This window comes from Desmodus rotundus, chromosome 3 (genome assembly GCF_022682495.2).
Source record: "Desmodus rotundus isolate HL8 chromosome 3, HLdesRot8A.1, whole genome shotgun sequence".
NCBI classification, from domain to species: Eukaryota; Metazoa; Chordata; class Mammalia; order Chiroptera; family Phyllostomidae; genus Desmodus; species Desmodus rotundus.
In genome coordinates this window covers 85806209-85829796 of record NC_071389.1, presented here as the reverse complement: position 1 = coordinate 85829796, position 23588 = coordinate 85806209, and the positions used below count along the sequence as shown (strand labels likewise).

At 43.7% G+C, this 23588-nt stretch overlaps 1 protein-coding gene across 1 annotated transcript in view; it reads right to left on the bottom strand.

The window, feature by feature from the left end:
• The window catches only part of BMP6 (bone morphogenetic protein 6), a 175708-nt gene extending 161454 nt beyond the window's left edge, over positions 1–14254 (bottom strand). The window contains exon 1 of the mRNA XM_024552371.4: positions 12761–14254. Coding sequence (XP_024408139.3) covers positions 12761–13391 — 631 coding nt within the window. The 5' untranslated portion in view covers positions 13392–14254. The remainder of the gene's footprint in view (positions 1–12760) is intronic.
• Positions 14255–23588: the final 9334 nt, after the last annotated feature.

Here is a 23588-nt window from a genome sequence, read left to right as displayed (position 1 = left end):
CGGATTCAGCCCATAGGCCTTGTGTTAGCCACCTGTGCAGTAGGCCATTAAGGTGATGGATGATTAAAAGTAGGATCCAATGAAGGTGATGGACAAGGGATAACAGATCATACCTGTGCTACAGAAAAACAGAGCTGATGTTGATGCAAGGACAGACTGGCAGTAGAGGAGACTGGTGTAAAGTCAAGGCCAAGAGCATAAAGCCCTCATCTAAGGAACTTGGGGAGAAAATGGAGAAAAGAGATGGGAGGATGGGAGTGATGGATTAGATGTGGAAGTGAGGTCAGAGATTGAAGTTGAACCTGAGTAGTTAGTACCCTGATTCTCAAACCTTAGTCACCACTCTTATCTCCAATTTGTTAAAACGGAGATCCCCACATGAGATCCAGAATCAGGGAAGGTCCAAAACTGCATGTGAATAAATAGGCTAGGTCTGTGCTGATCAACAAACTCTGTAACTGGCCTGCAAAAAAATAAGTACCAAAATGGAAACTACCTATACAGCTTGGTAGCAATTTAACTGATGGTATTACATCAGTGGAATCTAATAATTAAAAATTGAGGCTTGATTTCATGTGCATTTGGTTTTATTCCATTTCACTTTTCTAGCAATTCTGGGGCAGGACCACACTTTGAATACATGGGTTACCAAAAGAGGAGGAAAACATATGCTCAGAACTGAGAGACCTCTCTGTAGCTGACATCTGGCCTCCTGAATACACCAGCTGCTGGGTTCTCCATCGCCATGGTCCACGCTACCCTAACCAGGCTCCTGGGCTTCTGTAGGGGTTCGCCCAAAAGCCTGGCACCTGCCCTTCACCATGCTTGATGTCCGTGTATTATCTCCTCACTCCTGTGGCTGGACATGCTCCCTCCACTTCAAATCCATGCCTATCTCAGCTCCATGTATAGGCCTAGTGCCTCATCCCAAATTGCTTGCTATTTTCTAGGAAATGTCCCAAAATACAGTAGCAGTCTGTGGGATAGAAAAGGAACTGAAAGTAAGCAGAGAGCATTACAGAAGCTAAGGAGAGAATTTCTTAGAAGGACTGTACAGCACGGGAAAAAGGAATGTTAAAGTGATAAAGCTTTGGCGAGTGGAGGGTAAACACTCAGAACAGAGTCATTAGTTGCGTCTGATACAAGAATTTCAGCAGAGTGATGGGGACATAGATCAAATGACAAGCAGAGAGGATTAAGTGAATGGAAAGGAGAGCGAGCATCTTCCCTGAATTAACTTCACAAAACTGTTCTATTATGTGACTGGGTGTTATTTGGAATAGTAATGCTACGCTAAATACTAGTTTTCTCCAAAAATCTCCAAATTCTCCCCTATCTCACTGTCCACTAATGGTTAATATAAATTTGCAGCTATAGAAGTCTCAGATTTTGCCCTGGCTGGTGTGGCTCAGTGGATCGAGTGCTGGCCTGCAAACCAAAGAGTCGATGGTCTGATTCCAGGTCAGGGCACATGCCTCTGTTGCCGGCCACATCCCCAGTGGGGGTGGCGCGTATGAGACAACCACACATTGATGTTTCTCTCCCTCTCTTTCTCCCTCCCTTCCCCTCTCTTTAAAAACAATTAAATAAAATCTTAAAAAAAAAAAAGAAGTCTCAGTTTTTGCCTTGCCTTGATAATATAGAATAAGTGACATCAGTCAATCTTTAAGGCAAAATGCCACAAAAATATGCAATAATTTTCTTGCAAAAAAATGCAGTTTTGACTTAAGCTTACAGAACATTTGGAAAAGGATACGCATAGGGGGGAAAGTTGAGGGTAAATTGGAGTCTACTTTTGTAAATTTTTTGGATTTGTGTCCTACCTATGTTGCCAGAATTTGAAACAAAAACACAGGGAAGCATCTTTGCAATTTTTCTGAAGAATCAAATCTTTTAAACTTGAATGTTACAAGATGCCAATAGGATCACTAGCAACCCAAAATGCCCAGATGCTTGATCTCAAAATTAGAAAAGATATCTGCCTATTTTGATTATTATTTCCTAAAATAAATATAGGGACGAGATATAGGATAAAGGCCAGTCACAAATGGAAAGAGCAGGCTTGAGCCCAGAGTTCTCTGATCCAGAAAGACCATTCACAAACATCTTCACCAAATTCCATTCTTAAGGATGTTCAAACTGTATAAGATAAAAGCATGAAGAGCAATGGCATTGACGAAAGATGGGAATATTCACTGCCCTTCCTGTGTGTTAGGACTGAATACTTCATTCCCTGGCTTAGACAACTGGTTAAAAGAATAGCTCTGGATATATTCCACTGACCTGACTGTGGTGATGGTTTCACAGACACACATATATGTCAAAGCTTATCATATTGTACACTTTAAATAAGCAACTTCTTTTATGTCAGTTATACCTCAAGAAAGCTGTTTAAAAAAAAAAACAATCACTCAGATATATACAACAGAGAACGCTCCTAGAACTGATTTCTGAGCATCATCCAGTCTCTGGTTTCTCTACTGTATTACAGAGTAGTAAGAGGCCTTAGCAATCAGGATCCCACCAAGGAAAGTGAAAGCCCTACAAGTGTTCACAACAGAGGGAATTTAATGAAGGGAGCTGGTGGCATAGCATTGAGAGAGCCAAACAGCCAACCAGGTCATGGACTAGCATTATCCACAGTTAACAACAGCAGAAAGCCCCTTCCACCGGCAGGAAGGAGGGGAGAGTCCAGGACCACAGCGGAAGGTGGAGCAGGGCAGACCTTTCAGTGAGAGCTGGACCCACAGAAGAGCAGAGGCAGCTGGAAATGCAGCCTTCTGGGGGCTCACCCTGGGGAAGGATCAGGAGTGGATGTGGTAGCAGAGGCCTCGGTCTGACACAAGGGTGTTTCAGAAAATAGGGGTTATAGAGTAAAAGTAAGTTCAAAAAACTATTAAAACAAGTGAGGAAACTTCTTTACCACTGGGCTTGTTAGGGCTTTAAATACTAATAGACTTGAAAAAATCAAAGAGAGGAATATGGCATAAAGTGCTTCTGTGATCTTCTTTCACAGAGCCTGTTGGAAAGGTTGTGCTCCATGAAGCACTATTTGGAAAATGCAATACTCACATTTTACAGACAAGGAAATTTGGTTAAGTGGCTTGAACAAGATATTATAAAAAGAGATCATACTAACATTAGAGGCTAGACTCAAGCTTCCTGAATATTAAAGATGTGCTCTTTCCTCAACTCTGTATTGAATAGGCCTTAAGCACTTCCTAGCACCATCAAGAAAACCAGCTACTTAACCATTCCAGTGAGCAATGAGTCACTTTGGTGGTATAAACTACCAGGCTTCCTGGAATGAGTACAATCTTCTCTGTTAGATTAAGAATAACCAAAGGCACCAACACTATGTCAAAAGAACAAATGTAAAAGAGGAAATAAATGCCATTGAGTTGCCAAATGTATTAATGGTAGGAAATGAAGAGAAGAAGGAAAGGAAATGCAAGAGAGAAAGAAGGAAAGTAACCTCCACTGGGGACCACCTATATCCTTGCAGCTATGCTGGAGTCTGCATCTTCTCATGACTACAAATACATGTGTGTAACAACAGCGTGAAACAGCCTCAATTAAATAGAAGGAATAACCAAGGAGCCACATTTGTGGGACTAGTTCCCAAAGCTGGCGTTAAGGGATTCTGCCTTAGATAGACGCCATAAAAATGCAAAGGTCTTTTCCACAGCCCTCTGGGAGAAACACAACTCTCCTAATACCTTCAGCTGAAGGCACCTATGTGCTCCTCAGTATTACCCTCCATTTCACTCTTGGCTCAGGTCAACATCTATCCTGTCAGAGAGGTGGTTAAACCACAGCACATACTAAGGCAGATGTCATAAAACAAAGCTGAATTTCTCAACCCCTCCCGAAACTGCCATGGCCCCAGCTCTTCCCTCTTTCATCTTTGCAGGGGTGGAGGGGTGGGGGAAGACATAAGAGGTGAGTAATTTAACTGGAATTCATAGTTGACAGGGAGAAGTCATATCTCACCTGTACAGTACTTGCAAAGAAATGCTCACAAGTTTCCAATATCACAAATGCATTGCTAGTTATTTGCTCAGTAGCACTCTTTGTAGTTACTGTGTTGCTTGCTTACAATATAGCATTTTCCCACGTATTTACCATTAATCTGTGTAGCCCTTTCTCATAGAAAACAGCTCAAAGCAAATGAGCCTAATCTATATATCACTTACAAAGACCTCTGGATTTATGGAGTCTTTATAAACTTAGTTTTAATCTGATCTAAACAGTCTCTCCTGAGGAAACTTCTAAAGTCCTCTGATCCAAACTTTAGGACCAGTAAAAGATATTTTTGTGAGTTTCTCAAGCCAAAAGTCACACTAAGTTTTAATATACATTTCCATAAACAAAGGAGAAATATTTAACCCCTCCCCTGCCAACTCCCCAAATATCAATAATTTACAAGCACAGAATTCCTATAATTCTTATTCATTCTCCAGGCTTCTTTCTTTTACTCCCCCAAATCCTGCCGAGCATGGATCAAACAGGGCACAAGCCAGGGAGAAATTTAATCGCTCATATCTCTCTGCCTGAGGGATTGTCTAGGTACTATGGTGACAGACACCTCACTGAAAGTATGTGGAAGAAAAAAGATTTTTAAACTCCTAGAAGAGAGAGAGGGAGATTTCTACTAGATTTGCTGTCCACACACAGAAGCACAAAACAAGGTGCTCATATTCAATCAAAATTACTCATTTATACACCGATGTGGTAAAACACCAGAAACAAAATATTACTCAACAAAGGTAGGTTATTTCTATTTCCCCAAACTCTACATATTTTGAATTTTAAGATTTTTAGTGATTTGATTTTCCTAGTTAAAGGTACAGCTTCTCCACAGAGGATTTTGAGGTCAATGAAACTACTCTGTCATTGGATGGATATAGGTCCTTATACATTGGCCCAAGCCCATAGAGTATCTCACACCAAGAGTGAACTGTAATATAAACTATGGCCTTTGGGTGATAATGAAATATTAATGCAGGCTCATCAATTGTAACAAATGTACCACTCAGACTGGGGATGTTGCTAGGAAGGGAGACTCTTCGTTTCCCAGTAGGCAGTATATGGGAAATGGCTGTACCTTTCACTTAATTTTTCTGTAGGCCTATAACTGCTCTAATATAAAAAAAAAATTTAAAGGCATAGCTTCTCTGTTTTTAACTTCTTCTGATATGGGTGTTCAAATAAAATCTGGAAAAAACAAAGTCAAGAAAAACTTTCAGTGCTTAATTTTATAGCTTACAAAGCTCTGTTTTCAGAATATTTAAACATAATTCACAGATTTAAAAGAAGGGAGAGAAAATAACTGGTCTCAGAGATTAAGCCAGGCTGATTATAAAAATCTCCCGGCGGAATCAGCACATAAAAGAGCTCACACCAATGACATGGTTAGTTTATGCTCTGCTGATACACAAATCGGAATTTTTTGCCAGCCTGTGTTCATGTACAGGAAACCCACAAGACAGTAAACACAGGAACAACAATCAACAAACGCAGATGTTTAAGGCTGGAAGTCACATTCTGGACAAGGTGAAAAGGGTAAGTGACAGAAGAGCCATAATAAGGGTCCTGGCGGATATCAAAGTTCAAGATGGAGAGGGCACAGGGGCTCTGCCGCCGGGGCAGTTTGCTGCCTGCTGTGAGCCGCTGCACTCCTCCCCCCGACAGGCTCTCCAGTGATGATGAGAAAACAATCTGAACATAAAACTAGCTCTATGGAGCAAGGATGTTTCAGGCCTAGGACAATCCCAATCTATCTAGCAGGATCAGTAATCAAGGGTGTGTGCCCATGAACCTGAAAGTCAGGAAGACTCTCCCACTCAGAACCAGAATCTCATTCTGCAAAAATGTTTGAAGGAGAGTCTTTGACCCAGTCTTTTGGGACTGGGTTAGAGATAACAAAACCGTGGGGACCTCTCATGGAATTACCTGATGTAATTTAGATATCATCTCCATTATGGACCCAATCTCTTTAATAATAGGCATGGGAAGGGCAGGAAGAGAATCGGTGCCTGCGGACATCAGAGGAACAATGCCACTCTGAGCAATGTGGTTTTCAACTCACTTTCAGAGAAGAAAACAGGGGTCAACAATCCTTCCACATACCAGATGTTTACAGATAGACATAGCTTTTTCTTTCCTAAAAGCAGAGTTCTAGAAGAGAATGCTATCCACTGATAGAAAACTCACAAGTCCAGATTTGGTCATCTTGGCTATTCCCCAAGGCTGTGCTCTTGCATGCTTTTGTAATTTCTCCTCAGTTACCCACTCATGCCTGACCAACAACCCTATGGCCCTCCTCCCCTGATGCATTAGGATCTCTTTGTGGTTCCCCTGGCTGCCCCTCAGCCTTCAGATGCAACAGCAGTGAACAGAAACTGATCCTGAATAAATATAACACATTTAACTGCAAACACAAGAGGCTAGATGACATGCGAGAACCTTTAAAGCTCTAAATTCTATGATCTATGAATAACGCAAATTTACCAATAATTTCAAACTTCCTCTCAATGATAGAGAAAGCCCAACATAAAAATGGGATGTCTGTTGCTGGGCACGTTTCCCAGAAAAACAACGTTATGGACGGTAGCTGTGGCCTCAGCCATCTCCAGAGTCTAACTTTATCCACAAGGGTGCTGAAATATTATGTGTTTACAGTGGGGGAAAAATGTAGAGAACAATATATTCAAAACACTACTGATCAAACAAAAAAATCCAATCAACTTCAGCAAACTACAGTGTCATTTATTTCTAATGCTTGTGGTAGAAGATTAGCAGGTATAACTGAAGTTCTGACAATTTCTGGCATTCCCAAAACCTTCAGAGTTTAACAGCCCTGGTTCTTTAGTAGCTCTAATTTTTACTAAAACAGAAATGGTTTTCCTGCTCCTTGATACGAGTGTCACCAGTTCCATGTATTCTGGGTGAGACTGGAGCCATTTTCTGGGTCACAAGTTTCCAGGGGGCAAGCATTGGGAAAGAGATGGGAGCCAGAGTGTTGAAGAAGAGGTGAGGGGATTATGAGAGGAAAACCATGTTTGAATAAAAGCAACTTCACTGTCACGATGAAAACAGAGACACGACAACAGAATGCACTAGCTCTTCCGTGAGGAACGCAAAAGAAGCCTGCGGCTGTCCCTCATACCAGCCCCTGGGTGACCCAGCTGGTGGCTGGGTTAAGCAAGGGCCTCAGGGAGGGCGGGACAGAAAGGTTAATGTGTAATAGCTGTTTACATGCATGGGGACTCTGCAAACTGTTGCTGTCTTAAGGAGTTTCTATACTGATTTCTACTTCTGTTATTCAGATTCTTATCGAAGCTTCTAACCAGGAACATAATTGTCTGAGTAAAATATTGTCTACTCTCCTTCCACTGATGGAAGCACTACAGTGATGTGACTAAAATTCAAAGAGGATGGGGGAGGGGAAAAGAATAAGACTCACAAGACTCTTAGAAAAACTAAGAGAAAACTGTAATGGCTCTAAGTTAAGGAAAAATTAAGCATTACATGAACTAATTCATTTTAAATACAGCATAGAGTGGATGATTGACTTGGGGAAAGGTTACGGAAAGCTGGTTAATTATCCCAGAAATTTTACCCTCTTTATTTTCCTTTCTAACTCAGCATTTAAACAGATGAGGTGAGGCAAAGATGACAGAGCTGTTATCTTTAAGAGTCTGCTCTACCACCTTTGATATCCAATATTCACCCACGCACCCACTCCCTCCCCCCACCACATTCAAGTAGAATATTAATTTGAAACCCGATATTTAAAGTAGCTAAACTCAGAACGCACAGTGATGAAACATAATTATTACATGCTGACCCTTAGGGGGTGTTTTTCACTCACTTCCTTGTACCACTGAGAATCCTTTTGTCCATGCAAATCAGAGGTAAGCGCTTCAGAAGAGGAACTGAACATGATTCAGCATATTTAAAAAGGATTTATACCCATTCTTAGAAGGACAACCAGAGGAAACACCATCTGAGGTCTAAACAATGATATCTGCTTGCCCTTTGATCTGACTTTAAGAACACTTTGTACAACATTTTTGTTGAAATACCACTGAATTTCACATTTACTATTTTAAATCTCTTTAGGAAAAAATCTACTGCTTCTTTGAACCACACTCTCCAAACTATTTTTGCTGTGAGTAGCTTGTGGGTGTGGGTTTATTTGCTGCTAACAAAAACTTTACTTAAAACAGGCAGCTTAAATGAAAAATAGTACCACTGATCCTATGTTTATGAGAAAAAGACAGTATAGTGTATCTGGTTACACACGCAAGTAAGGAATATTTCCATTTTTCTTCTAATTTATGTTTCCCAAGAGTAATTTTGTCAGAAGATTGCCAGTACTTTCAGTACAAGTTTCTTATTACTTGTTCTAATACATACTGATTCCTTTTTGAGCATAATTTGAGTTTTTGATTTAATTTTATCCTAGCATCTGGAGTTCAACTCCTCATTAATTCAAAATAAATAAATGAAGTCTGAAATGCAGAGATTTAAAGAAACCTTTGCACTGGTCTCAAATGTAATGCATATTACAAATTAATAAACATATGGGTAGCTAATGCAAAAGAAGTTTATTAATTAAGCATTATGATACACATCAAATACCATGAAATCTCAATATCCTAAATGTCTTCACGTACTTACTTATAGGTGTGCCATCTCTAAATGATCACCACATTAGTGAAATATAAACTTTAAGTAAGAGATATGCCTATGTTTTCATTAACTCAACTTTTATTAAGCAGCTCTTATGTGCTCGGCATTATGTTAGGAACTTACATTACAACAGTAGATAAGCCTGGTTGCCTTTTGAGGCTGATATCCTAGAGTGGTGACAAATAAATGAGTAAGCAAATTTAAAAAGAAAAAAATACACTCCTTGTGATAAGTGCAACCAAGGAAATAAACAGGGTGCTCTGATGGTGAAGAAGTGGGGGAAAGTGTGGGGGGAGCACTGATTCCTGTGGAGTGGTTAGAGAAAAGTTCTCTCAGAAGGTGAATTTTGAGCTAAGACCTGAAGGGTATTTCAGGATACTTCTCCAAGGTCACCAAATTGGCAGCCTTGTTTATTCGGCTGCCAAGACATTTTTAGCATTAGAAAACAAGTAGAAAATGGCATCTGTGGCCCTGATTGAATGCAGGTTCATGAGTACACCAGCTTCCCCAGGCACTCTGCACACCAACCAGTTAGGACTTAGGAGGTTACACACCCCCAGCCTGTTCACCTGGAGGGAGTTTAAAACAGTCAGCATAAACAACAGTGACCAGTATTTGGGATATGCAAGAGAAATTAATGCTGTCGATTCATACTTCCTGATAATCACTCTAGCTGACAAGGATCAGGGTTTTTTAACTGTATTTCTTATTTTTTTAAAGATTTTATTCATTTTTAGAGAGAGGGAAAGGGAGGGAGAAAGGGAGGGAGAGAAACATCCATGTGTGAGAGAAACATGGATCAGTTGCTGGGGACCTGGCCCACAACCCAGGCATGTGCCCTGATTGGGAATCAAACTGGCGACCTTTCGGTTCACAGGCTGGCACTCAAACCACTGAGTCACACCAGTCAGAGCTAAGGGTATTTCATGGGTAAATTAGTCCTCAGCCCCAAGGAAAAATGACTTTTACAGCTATGTTTCCCTTATACTTCCAGTTTATAATACATCTAACTCAATGGGTGTGAGAGTAGTTTAAAACACAAAACTGTAACATGGATCTTTCTGTAGGCTCTTTAATAGAAAAGTCATGCAATGCAGCGGCTGACATGCCATCAACACAGATTAGGAAATCTGTGGAATTCTCCCAATATCCTTATTTAAAGAATCCACATTGCTAAGCAATTACTTTCTTCAAATGAACTGTCCTTCTACTCAGAGCCATTTTAGCCTCTTATTATGAATCCCCCTTTCCTACTGTGAAATGGATTATGATTAAATAGAATTGCTTGACTAGCAGGTGGCATGGCTTTATGACTTCAATTCCTCTTATGTGGAAAAGGTTTTCTCCTCTAAGTACCAGGCAGAGTCCAGGTCTGGACCTACAGATCAGTACTTAGAACTTATAGTCAGAAAGCCCAGTGGCTTGACATAAGGGGCTGGGGGCAGAGTTCCTACCCATGGATTTCTTTCAGTTCCATATCAGCCTGGGAGGGAGAGAAGGACTGAAATTAACACTAGTATTGTTGAATATTCTTAGAATATTTAAATTTTCAGTGGTATTTTTTGGATCTTTAAAAATCCTTTATGAAAAAACGAAAGTATCCCTAGGGAGATACTGTGTTAAACCATCATTTTAGCAGGATTAGTTGGCAACCAAGTTCGAGCAGTGAGTCTCAGAAGCAATGTGTACCTGTAGACCAGAAAAGGTCAGAAAAGCAAGGGAGGAGGAGAATTTGGAGGTCATTAAACACAGTAAATGTCAGGGTACTTTACAAACTTGCCTTAGGCCAACTCTCACAATTTCCCACTTAGGCAGTAGTTCCCAAACACTGGGATCACCTGGGGATCTTTGAAAATGCTGATACCTGGGTTCCACCACCCACACTCAGATTTAATTGATTGGCTACCACCTGGGCATCTAGATTTTTTTTTTAAGCCCCCAGCTGACTCAAATGTGTAGCACCATTTGGGAGCCGTTAACATAAGGAAGCACTGCTCTTAATCACGTACTGCAGTGATTTATTGATTTCCTTCAGACATCAGAATCTCCTAGCCAGTGCTTGTTGATCGTGGTAGCACATTAAAAAAGCCTGAGGCACTGAGAAAGAGAGAGAAGGAGAGAAAGGGAGGGGAAGGGAAGGCAGAGAGACCACCCTCAAAGCCTCTGACTTAATTGCTGCAAAGAGAAGCCCCAGTATGTATCCCTTAGTTCTGTTAAGTGTCCTCAGGTATGCTAATGGTCAGCCAAGGTTGACAATCACGGTCCAAACCCAGGAACTGTTTTTCCGCCGACTACAAGATTCTCTGCTTCCACTTTGTCCAGGTTGGGACTACCCACAAGAGGCAATAAAACATTTCCCCAAGACCGTCAGGAAAATCTGGGGGAGGAAGGGGGTGAGGGAGCGGGCAAGAGGTGGAATTTACCAAGCCAGAAGAATCAGAGATGTTCGAATAAGGAACAGCGCTTGTCCTCTGTACCCCGCCCCCCAGATTTTATTGACTGGCAGGAGAATTTCCTTAGAATGCTTCCTGGAAGTAGCTCAACCTTGGATTCGGTTCCAATAAATTGTGAAAATTCTTATCCAATCAGAGCCCCTGGCACTGCAAGTAGCAGGATTGGCAGGCCTTGAGCCTGTGAGATTCTGATTCATGAATTTCGCAGGAGGATTTCTGCACCACTGGGATGCCAATCGTCCTGCTTCACATCTCCACCCCCTGCGCCCTCACTCTTCCTTTCTTCCCCTAAAATTCAGCGGAGTTAAGGATCATCCTATAGATAGACTTGTAAAGAACTCACCATAATATTTTACAGGGTAGTCATTCAAGTAAATAATGTCCTTAAATGACGGACGGAGGTCTCTGGCTTGGCTTGGCGACGTGCATGCTTCTTTGGCAAGTGTCTGCTAACCCACTTTGGGGCCTGGGCAGAGAGCCACGCGTCCTTCGGGAAAGGAAGCCCGCGGAGACGCACCTTACAGTGCCGCTGCACCCGCTCCGGGCGTGGCTACTGCACCCTGATCTCTTCTCGTGGAGAGCGCGTCCCCACCATCCCTTTGTGTACGTTAAACTGAGCCAGCTTGTGAACGAAGAAGTGCGCAAATCGGCGGCATTGCCTGGGGTGGGGGTGGGGGGAGGGGGAGCCTTCCTCACCCCCTTCTCATTTACAGATTAGAAAACTTGGGAGTGGGGTAGGGGAGGCTACGAAACTTCGTCGGGGGTTGCCACAGACACTTGCGGCGCAGCCCGATTTAGCCACCCTTGAATTTCCATTCTGTTGCCTGGTAACCGGTTCAGACCAGCTCAGCGCCCAACCTCGGCCCCTACCCAGCACCCTTTCTCTGCCCGTAAAGCTTGGGCAGCGTTGATGAGCAGGTCAGCCTTTGGGGCAATGGCCAAAGGCATGTGAGAAACGTTACTGGATTGGTTACCCCAGAGCTGGGCTCGAGATCCAGCCCCAAACCAGCTCCAGACCCGCCAGGCCGAAACTGGAGCGCCTTCCGCGGTCCTGTTAGGCACCTTCCTCTGTAACCCTCCTTCTCCAGTATCGTGGATGCCACTTAACACAATCACACAAAGCTACCGAAGCTCTCAGCTGCTGTCGGACTCCATAAAAGTCCCGGTGGGAAAACTGGCACTCGGCACGTTAAGGGTGCAAAAGGAAACAGGAGGGGAAAGAGTGTCGAAGGGCCTTCTCGTTCCCAGCTGACTACACTCGAGCCGGACCTTCCGCCACAGTCTAGTTAACTTGGCCCAAACCGGGCACTCTTGGGGAAATCACGCTGAACTTGCTCCGGGCGCCCGCAAAGACGCACCTGCGGGGCGCCGCACCTCAACCAGTGCGCCGCCTCCTGTGGCCGCCAGACCCGCGGCTATGGGGGCCGCACGTGCCGCCCACGGCCGTGCAGGTGGCTGGAGCGCGGCCCGCCCATTCTCGCGTTCCAGTCTCGCCAGCCCCCACTCGAGCGCCAAGGGCTCTTCCACCCTCTCACCCTGCACAGCCCCAAGCCCAGAACACTGGAAAGCGGGGATTGTTCTCGTTGTACGCTACCCCAGATCCTTACCCAGGTTCACAAAGCTCATGACCATGTCTGCGTCGCTGAGGAAGGCGCTATCCTGCGCGCTGGTCAGTTGGGACGTGCCGCCGTCGCCAGATCCCGGGACCAGGAGGCTCTTGCGGTTGTGGGGGTGCGCCGCTCCGAGAGGCTGCTGCCGGGGCTGGGACACGCTGGCCCCTCTCCGGGGCCCGGGCTGCCGCCTCTCCTCGTCCGACGGCCAGCCTTCGTCGTCGTGGTTGGTCAGGGCGTTGTACAGATCCAGCATAAAGAGCGGCGCGGACTTTAGCCGCCCAGGAGGGGGCTCCCCGCGAGGCTGCTGCTGCGGGAGCGCAGCGGGCTGCGGTGGCTGGAGGCCGTGCAAGGGTCGGGGCCGGTGAGGGAGCCCCAGGACCGAGAGGATCTCCTTCTGCATCTCCCGCTTCTCGTGCGTTTTGAGCCGGCGGTAGAGGAAGCCCGAGGAGGAGGACAGCAGCGGCTGCTCCGCGTGCCCCGGGCTCCCGCCATCCGCAAGCAGCGCCCCACGGCCCGTAGCGGCGGCGGCGAGCAGGGGCAGCCGCAGCAGTGGGGGCCCGCAGCAACTGCACAGCAGCCCCCACCACCAGCACAGCCACTGCGCCCTCCGTCCCAGCCCCGGCATTCCCGCCTGGCCGGGCTGGCCCCGTGGGCCCCGCGAGGCGTGGAGCTGGGGAGTGAGGCCGGAGCGCTACCGCTGTGGCCCTTGGCGTGAACAGCCCCCGCCACCTCTCGGCGGGCTCGCTTCCCCTTCCTGGCCCTCAGTCCTTATCTTTCATGGTCCACTGGGGCGCCCCCAATTGCCCAGGACGCGGGGGGGTGGGCGGGCGGTGAAGGGGAAATCACCGGGAGAACCACTCTCCCGCGCAGGTCCCTAGAAGCGCAAGGTACAGGCCAGGTGCTTCAGAGTCCGGGCTGAGCTGTGGCCAGAGCCCTCGTCCCGAGGCAGGTCAGGGAGCGGTAGCTCTCCGGCCTCGCTGCCCGCTCACGTGCGCTAACTCGCGCCCTCCGGTGCGGCTGAGTGGGGCCCGGGGCGGCGGGGAGTGGGACCGCTCACCAGCTGGAGGTGATGCCAGGCAGCATCCCCGCGCACGTCTTTCCTTGGCTCTCACAGCCGCTGTGAAGTTGACCCCGCTGTAGGGCCCAGGCTGTGGCGACCAGGAGTCCGGAGATGCCAATCTTCTGCGTGAGGCTTCACTCCTTTCTCGCTCACAAACTCCTCGCCCCTCCGCCCTCCGGCACTGTCGCTCCCCCTCAAAATCTCCGCGCACTGCTCTATTCCCCAAGCGAAAGGATCTTCCTTTCCGTACAGTGCTCTCCCGGCTGCCCTGCAAACTCCGCTCACAGAAAGGATGAGAGGGAAGTAGGCCAGTGTGCGGAGCAGTGACCGTGGCGTCGGCGCCGGAATTCGCAGTCTCCCGCCTCTCAACGCTGCGCTCCCGCAGCAGCCAACGTGGGCTTTCTGGTGCGCTTCTCGCTCAGGTACCACACTCCAGCCCACTGGACTCCCCGCCCTCTCGGGTAATGGACAGGCGGGCAGCCAATGGTGAGGCTCGTCTCTCCAGTATTTAAAGAGGCCCGCCCCTCCTTTCACTCCCTCTTTCCCGGGAAGCTAGCTTGGGCGGCGCGTAGGTTTCAAGTGCTCACAGAATTTTAGGATGCACCCGAGGAACCGCAAGGTAGCAAAGGCAAAGAAGTCATCACTAGTGAAAATGACTTGATCAGCACCTCAGTGTGAAACTTTCTCTTCTAAGATCACACAAATTGATGCTTTAACTAAGTAAGAGCAAACCCAGCTGTTAAATCAATGCTGCCTGGATTGAGGAAGAACCGAAAAGTGATAGTTTTCCCATTCTTGTCTTAGTTTCTCTTACGGATGTAAAATAGGCTCTTAGCGGACACGTGGCTCTCAAAGGCAGCTGCAAGTTAGGACACACCCTCCCAGAAGCTGTTCACAAACTGGCCGCGGAGAGGGCCAAATATAAGCCAGACCCAGTGTCTGGAGGGTTCGGGCAAGTGCCAAATATTTTGACTTATCTCTTTATTTGGTCTTTGCTTGACTTCTTAAGCTAGCACCCAAAAGAAAGAGGCTGTAATCATATATATAAGAACACCCCCACCTTCCTGAAAATGTTTCAATGCTTCTCCAGTTTGTTGACATTGCATTTTACTGTATTGAAATACAGTAGATGCAGGATACATTATGCCAGATAAATAAAACTTGAGGCGAGGTGGTAAAGCTAATTCCCGTAAGGGTAGGAACTTGGCATGTTCCCGTTGGGCATGGTAGACAGGGCCCTGAAATTCAGATTGCTATGAGCACTAGACAAGATCAAGTTCATAAAACACATATTGTACTTGCATGACAATCACACTTCTCAAAGACACTGCCCACTCTACCAAACACCACCACCACTGTCTGCCATTCCAGATGCAAATTTATTTGCCTTATACTATCCAAGAATGTTCAGTAATCTATGGGCTCTGGGCAAACTCACTTAAAACATTAGGATTTTTTACCTGGTGAAAAGTGTTTGGAATAGAAAACAACAATCTGGCAGCCTTTGTTCAATAGTCCAAGGCATTTGAGAGCCAGAATATGGGATTCATGTACTTCATGAGATTGTCAGGTTTCCGCTGATCCAAAACTTACTCGCATTTGTGTCTTATTTCAAAGAAACTGTGTTTACATGGCTAAGGGTCTTTACTTCTCACCATCCCATCATCCATCAGATTGTGCTTTCTCCTTCTGTCTTGGCCCAGACACAGTGGTCATTTAAGACACTCTTTAATCCTACAGATGTCCCAGAGCCATTGAGCTTAGGCAAGACAGTTTCAGCAACACTGGAGACCAGTCTTTAACCATCTGCAGGAATTCTTCTCATCTGAAAAGAGAATACCTCACTACTTGGTCTGGGATGCTAGGACCCTTGGAATTCAAGAGCCTACATCACATCTTTCTCTGTGTGGGACTTGTTAGGAGCATAAAATCATTGCAGTGCTTAAAATTACAACAGCCAAGATTTCTGATCAGAAGATCTGAAATCTCAGTATGTAGGCTTCCTGCCAAGTTCCTCTTTTCTCAAACCTACTCTCACTTTCTTTTCAAGACTTCTAGTGATACATAAGCAGAGTAAAAGCAGTTCCAGTCTGTAAGGGCAGTGGGGAAAGGTCTAGGAAAACTGTAAAAACCCTGAGGATAGACAAATGCATCTAGGTAGGACTATGCCATTTAAAACACAGAAGCAGACTGTGACCCACCCTTATGCACCTTTTGTAAATGTATATATGCTCTAGTGGTGAAACACACACACACACACACACACACAGTCTTCCCATTTTCTCAGATACTTGGTAAGAGGTAGATGCACCTATAAGACAGGGGTCTAAAATGTCACTTAGCAATTTATTACCAATTAAAAACATCCAAGCAGCAACCCTGATTCAGGTCTGCCATAGGCTTCCCATCCCCACCAAGATGGTCTCTCCATTCTTGTATAGTTCTAGAAAAGGCGGGGGTGGGGGGGCACTGGTGATGAACAGAAGAGCACACAAGTCTGTGAAGAGCCAGAAAGAAAAACATGTGAAGTGAGTTATGAAAATGATCCTAAGGACAGTGACTTTCGATTGAGGGCCAGAAAAGAGGCTATGCTCCAAGCATGTGCTCATGATTGTCAGAAAAACACTCAGAAACACCCTTGGTTCCATTATAGACAAAGGAGATGAAGAGATGCAGTTCTAAAACTTTAATAACCTCAAAATTTGGGACCACTGCTTTCCCAAGCCAACCAGAACTCCTGGTGGGTAAGGAACCCCTAGCCACCACTTCACCCACTCCCTGTTTCTGTGAGCCATCCCCACCACACATCCTGGCACTCCCATGAAGTCTCAGGACAGGGACCTGGACAAAGAACAGATGTGATTCAGGCCAGGTGGCGTGAAGGGAGAGGAACAGGGCTGGCTTTGGAGTTTGCTGGAATGTGTGAACTGACTGGAGAAAAATCAGAGGTAACTTCGCCCCCTGCAGGACACCAAAATATTGCTGCCCCTTCCTCTGCACTGGACAAGCTTCATTAAGTTCTCTGTAACTGTCACCAAAACATCTGGGGGGAAAGAGGAGGAACTGGGTCAAGAAGCCGGATGTGGGAGCCAATCCATATCAAACATCTGGTTGCTTGGCTAACATTTCATGCAGATGGCTGTCAGTTTTCTGGAAATAGGTTGCCTGTCTCACTACTGCCCCCTTAATGAAGGAATGAAGAACCCTCACCATAAAGCACAGGTTCATCCCATGCCTTTGGTGATACTGGGGCTAGGGTGAGAATCCTATACCCAAGCGTTCAGTAGTGCACAGGGTAATTCACACAACAAATTTTTTAAAGCAGCAAGTATCCTTGTTCCTTTTTATATTATGAGGGTTTCTATTGTACATTTATAACACACATGACTAAATAATTTGTTTTTAAAAGATGCTGTTTTTTTAATTTGATGTGTTAAATATTCTATACTTTTCCTTTGAATTATATATTATTAGCAATAAAATGCAATTGCAGTCTCTGATTTTATACTAAAACAAACCTTGGCACCTTTCAGCTGACCTTCCTGAAGATGTAAGTTGCTGCTTTCAGAATTAATTTAACATATAAGTGTTACAGCTATGCTGCTCTTGTGTCAAAAAGCCTGAGGTCTGGTCACCTTGAATCCTTGGGAAAAACTCCACTTAAAATGACTACATTTTTATCTTTAATATTAATGTAAGGAGTTGGGTATTTCTTAATATTAATTTCTAAATATAATAATTTGCTCAAATTTTTAAAATACCAATTTGGAGTCACGTAAAAAGGGAATATGTTAAGTAAATATTTGTAGAGTATGAGAAATGAAAATTGGAGAGTTAAATAAATATTGCTTCTGAAAGCTACACCTGTAAGACGGCCTTCAAAATATGTGTCTCATCCAAAGCCTGTGGTAACATTTACATTCACTCACACTTTCCTTTCACTGTCAACTATTCAAAAATGCTGGGTATTCACACTTCAAAATATCATTCGAGTCGTCATATTTTCCTACTCATGAAGGACATCTGGTGGCAAAGTGAAAAACTAATACATAAACCTGTTTCCAGAGACTTTTTTCCACACTATAACCCAAATAGCAATTCTGTTACTTGTGTACGCTTCACACTTTTCACACAAGCTCATATCTTTATCATCCTAGGATTTAGGCTGTCTGCATACTATTAAAATGAAGTCTGTAAAAACATCCAGGTGATTCAATTTTTAAAATTTTCATTGGATAATTGACATGTGCAGACTAAGTCATATATTTTTTTTAATTGGGCAAAACAATGCTTAACACATTTCCATGACTAGCTCTACTATCCCTGAAGAATTTTATTCCAATAAGTCATAGCTACACTGAGTAGTGCCTGAAGCTTCGCAGCCTGTGCTGGCCTCTGAACATCACTCCATTCTGTGGCCCCCTATGTACCCCATGTCCTGGATGTGTCTCTTGTGTGTCAACTGAGAGGTTCCATGAAAATATGACACTATCGTGTTGCCAATACTTAACTAGCAGAGCTACAACCAATAGTGGGGGTGGGGAGGCAGGGGAAACCACACTGACTGGATAAAACTCAGGTTAAAATGAAGGTCAAGGCCATCTTTTAAACAGGAAGTCTGAGATGTTTATCAAAGGGAGGGCAGACGTTGATACTCATTATAGTATGCATTCATTCATTCAGCAAATATTTGAATGTGCACTATCTGCCAGGGGCAGTGTTCTAGGTTTGGGGGTACCAAAGAGTCAGAGATTTCTGCCCTCGTAGATTCTAGAAACAGGATATTGACAATAAACAAAATAACTAAGAAAATATATTGTGATAGGCAGAATATTGTCCCCCATGCTTTTTGCCGCCACTATTACATACCTGTGAATATATTACATTACATAGCAAAAGGGGCTTTGCAGCTGGAATTAAGTTTGCTAAACAGACAACTTTAAAACAGGAAGATTATCCTGGATTATCTGAGTGGGCCCAGTGTAGTCACGAGGGTCCTTGAAAGCAAAAGAGGAAGGCAGATGAGATGTGGTGGCCCAAGGGGGACTCACCCTGCCTTTGCTGGCTTTTAAGTTGAAGGGGCCACCAGCTAGGGATTGTAGGTGGTTTCTAGAAGTTAAGAGAAAACCTCATAGGACAGCCAGAAAGAAACCAGGGACCTTTCAACAAACTGAATGAGTCTGGAAGCAGATCATCACTCAGAGATTCTGAATAAGGAACTCCCTGGACAGCTAATGCCTTGATATCAGGCTGCAGGGACCCAGAGCAAACAGCCAAGCTGACCCAACTTCCGATCCACAGAAATGTGAGATAGTAAGTTTGTGTTGCTGGAGGCACTATATGTATGGTACTTTGTTTTGCAACAACAGGAAACGAATACATATGTAGTGTGGTGATGAGTGCTGTGGAGAATCAAACAAGGAAGGGGGATGGTCAGGAAAGGCTTCACAGGGAGGCAGCACTTGTGTGCAGACCTGGCAGACTACTGAGAAGCAGCCATGAGGCTCTCTGGGGAAAGAGCTTTCTAGAGCGTAGAAACAGTGCAAAGGCTCTGAGGCAGGAAGAAAAGCAATGAGGGCAGTGAGACTACAGCAGAGGAATGAGAGAGACTAATAGCAGTAAATTTTATCAGAAGGCCAAAGAGAGTAGAAATTGGGGGCCAAAGTGGCATAAGGTTCTTGTAAAGGCTTCAGCTTCTAAAAAGCATCATAAGATGGCATAACAATATGGATAAAACTCACAAACACAATGTTGTGGAAAAAATGTCAGAGGTGAAATAACACTAGTAGTATAAAATTCAAAACCAGACTAATCTAGAAGTCAGGTTAGTGGTTACCTTTGTAGACAAGGAAAGTAGAAGTCAAGATTGAATAAAACCAAGGGAGGTTTCCCAAGAGTTGGCCTATTTTATTACCTGGGTAGTAATGTTTATACAGAAGTGGTCCATTTTTTTTTAAATTTTTATTGTTATTCAATTACAGTTGTATGCCTTTTCTCCCCATCCCTCCACCCCACCCCAGCTGAACCCACCTCCTTCCCCCACCTCCACCCTCCCCCTTGGTTTTGTCCATGTGTCCTTTATAGTAGTTCTTATAATCCCCTCTTCCCACTGTCCCCCCCCCCCCAGCTATTGTTAGATTGTTCTTAACGTCAATGTCTCTGGTTATATTTTGTTTGCTTTTTTCTTCTATTGATTATGTTCCAGTTAAAGGTGAGATCATATGGTATTTGTCCCTCACTTCCTGGCTTATTTCACTTAGCATAATGCTCTCCAGTTTCATCCATGCTGTTGCAAAGGGTATAAGCTCCTTCTTTCTCTCTGCTGCATAGAATTCCATTGTGAAATATACCATAGTTTTTGGATCAGAAGTGGTCCATTTTAACAATTCATTGAGTGATACACATATGATTTGTACACTTTTCTGCATGTGTGTTATGACACAATAAAGAATTTGATTTAAAAACAAGTGAGTGAGTGACTACCACCACCACCAACAAAAAGCATGAGATGGACAGATCATTGGATGGTTTTGAACACAGTTCTGTAAGCTGACTTACATGTTAAAAGAATCTCTCCGGCCACTGTGTTGAGAACAGACTATATTGCCAGGGAAGAATCAAGGAGATGAGCTAAGGAACTCTTGTTAATGTTCAGTCAGTAATGATGAGGGCTTATGTGGGACCTCAGATGGAAGCCATGGGGAGAGAAAAGTGACTGGGTTTTGGACACTTTGAAGGCAGGCCCCAATGCCAAGAGAATGCACAAACTGCACAGGATACACCAACAACTTCTCCCCCAGTATGGGCTCAGAAAAGTATGCTTCTCCCCCGCTGCACAGGCTAGGGTAGGAGTGTGAACTTCCTGTGACTGAGGAAAACAGTGTTCATGCCCTAGTGACTGTCAAGGAGTAGCCTGGGGGGCTTTAGCCAACCCATAATCCCCACCAGCACAGTACTGCAAGAGCCACTTAAAGTCAACAGAGTACTTGCTACCCAAGAACAGCTTCAGGACAAGACCTGATAGCCTTGCACAAAGGTACCCTCTATAATAATATAATGGTTTCATCATTGAACATAAAATCTCTTTATATAAAGTTTGGTCATTGAGAATTAAATTAATTTTTAAAGGACTCCTATAAATGAATAAAATAAAATAAAAAGTTTATTTTAAAAATTCCAACACCATTCATCTTAGAATGTAATAATTAAAGTTTGGCTGCCTCCTCTGCCAAAGATAAAGTATTATCTTTATCCCAATTAGATTCATAATAGCTAATGGTTCTGCTCACTTTTTTCAGTCTATTTTCTCTCTTTTTCAGATGGAGTGAATTCAACTGAGGTATCCTGTGATTCCATCTTTCTTTGTCATCTCCATTCTACTAGAGCCCATCCAGAGGATTCTGAATTCTAAATAAAAATCCACTCTAAATAAAAATTCCATTTAAAAACTTCCATTTGATCCTTTTTTTCTAACTTTGATTTCTTTGCTGAGACTTTCTACTCTTTCATTTCTTTCCAGAGAATTTGTGATTGACTATTGAAGTGTTTTTATGATAGCTGCTTTTAAATCCTTGATGATCTGGATAATGTGCAAAAAATTCAATATCTCATTGATCTCACTATTAGGTCTCAGTCGATTGACTTTTCTCATTCAAGTTGAAATTTCCTTGGTTTTTGGTATGACAGATGACTTTTTTTCTTCTTTACTGTGTCCGGGACATTTTGTCTCTATGTTAACAGTCTCTGGGTCCTATTTAAATCTTTGATTTTATCAGGCAGTCACCCTGCTTACGTTTAGTACGCAGGTCCTAGACTACTTTTGTGGGCCATGGTTCCAACTGCAACTGAATTTTCAGAGCCTTTGTGGTATTTTGGTCTGTGTGGTTTATCTGGTGGTGTTGGGGTTCCCATCATCCCTGCTGGTCCCATCAGAGGGGCAGAAGGGTCTTCCCCAGTCCAGGCCACCAGGTATCTCTCAGTGGGTCAGGAGCAGCCTTTGTGGATAAGGAGTCTTTCTTGGAACCAACTTTTATACACCCACATGTTGATTATCCATCAAAAAATGTTAGTTCCAGGACGGCTTTCTGTAATGGCTGCATAACAAGTGTGGTCACTCCTTCTCCCTGTTGACGTGTACATGTTGATCATGCCTTTTCCCTGAAAAAGCCAAACCTACTCAACAAGATTCATGTGGTATTTTTCAGAAATAAATAGAAACTGCTATTTGGGCTTTGACATGGCATTATTTTCCCAAGTTTCACCCAGAGACTGCTGAATTTACTCTATGAACGAATGAACTGGGGTGGGGGCAGAACAGGCAACTAATAACTAACTTGTAAGTCACTGTCCAGATAACCAGTCTGATTTGTGTAGGTGAGAATCCACTAATGAAATATGGTTATTTCACTGACTCAAAACACTCGACTGTAAGTCCTGTTCCAGCACATAGCACAGTGCCTGGCACATTGTATGGAGCTAAATGAACATTCGTATAATGATAGTATTTCACTGGCTAAGGTGTTGGGTGGGGAAAGAGAACACATGGGACACCTTCCTGATCACATACTTTCTCTACCATGAGGAGACCCCAAAACCTAAAAAATTATGTGCATTTATAATAGTTAAACTAAATTACAGCCAATGATAATAAATATTAAATTATTCACTAAATATAACCAAAATGTCAGGGCTTTAAAACTATATTATTCTCTTCCTATACATACATTAGCATTGGATAACAGAAACTAATTTTAGCAGTCACCTCAACTAATGTATATAAATCACATTCCTAAAAATGAGACTTTTATAAAGAAAGAAAACTAAAACTAAAATTTGCCAATACACCTCAGAGTGAAATGTTATTTAAGGATTAGTAAAACATTTATTTTCCTAGCATGTGAATAGGATGCTTGTTCTCATAATTTTCCTTCACGTCCTACCCCAGAACTGAATCTTCTGGCATCTGCAACAGGTTTTTTTCAAATACATACATACACCTGTTTCAAATTCAGACTCCCCAGAATCAGTAAAAGAAAGCTCTTCCAGATGACATCAGCAGGATGGGGCTTCTGTCAACCATACGCTTCGCTAAAGAAAGAAAGGGTTCTGTCTCTGTCATTAAAAGTGAGCCAAAGGGAAATAAAAATGTTACTTGTATTAAATTAATAAAATGATGTTACAAGTTTAGGAAAGTGTGTGTTTCATGTTAACCATTCTAGCATAATACCTTTGCTCTATGTAAGTTTATCTTACTATTTAGCAGAGGAACTCAAGAATCATTCTTTTCAAGATTGCTGTGTTCCAGTTGTGTGAGATGAATGAGTTCTAGAGATCTGCTGTACAATATAGAGCCTATAGTCAACGATACCATGTCGTGCACTTAAAAATGTGTTGAGAGGGCAGGGCTCATGTTAAGTATTCTCTTTTTTAAACGTGTTATTTCTTTATTTTTAGAGAGAGGGGAAGGGAGGGAGAAAGGCAGGGAGAGAAACATCAATGTGTGGTTGCCTCTCATGCGCCCCCAACTGGGGACCTGGCCTGCAACCCAGGCATAAGCCCAGACTGGAAATTGAACCAGTGACCCTTTGGTTCATAGGCCAGCACTCAATCCACTGAGCCACACCAGCCAGGGCCTCATTTTAAGTATTCTTACCAAAAAAGCAGGAGGGGAACATAAGGAAACTTTTAGAGGTGATGAATATGTCTATTACCTTGATTGTGGTGATGATGCTGTGGGTGAATGCATATGTCCCAACTCACTGA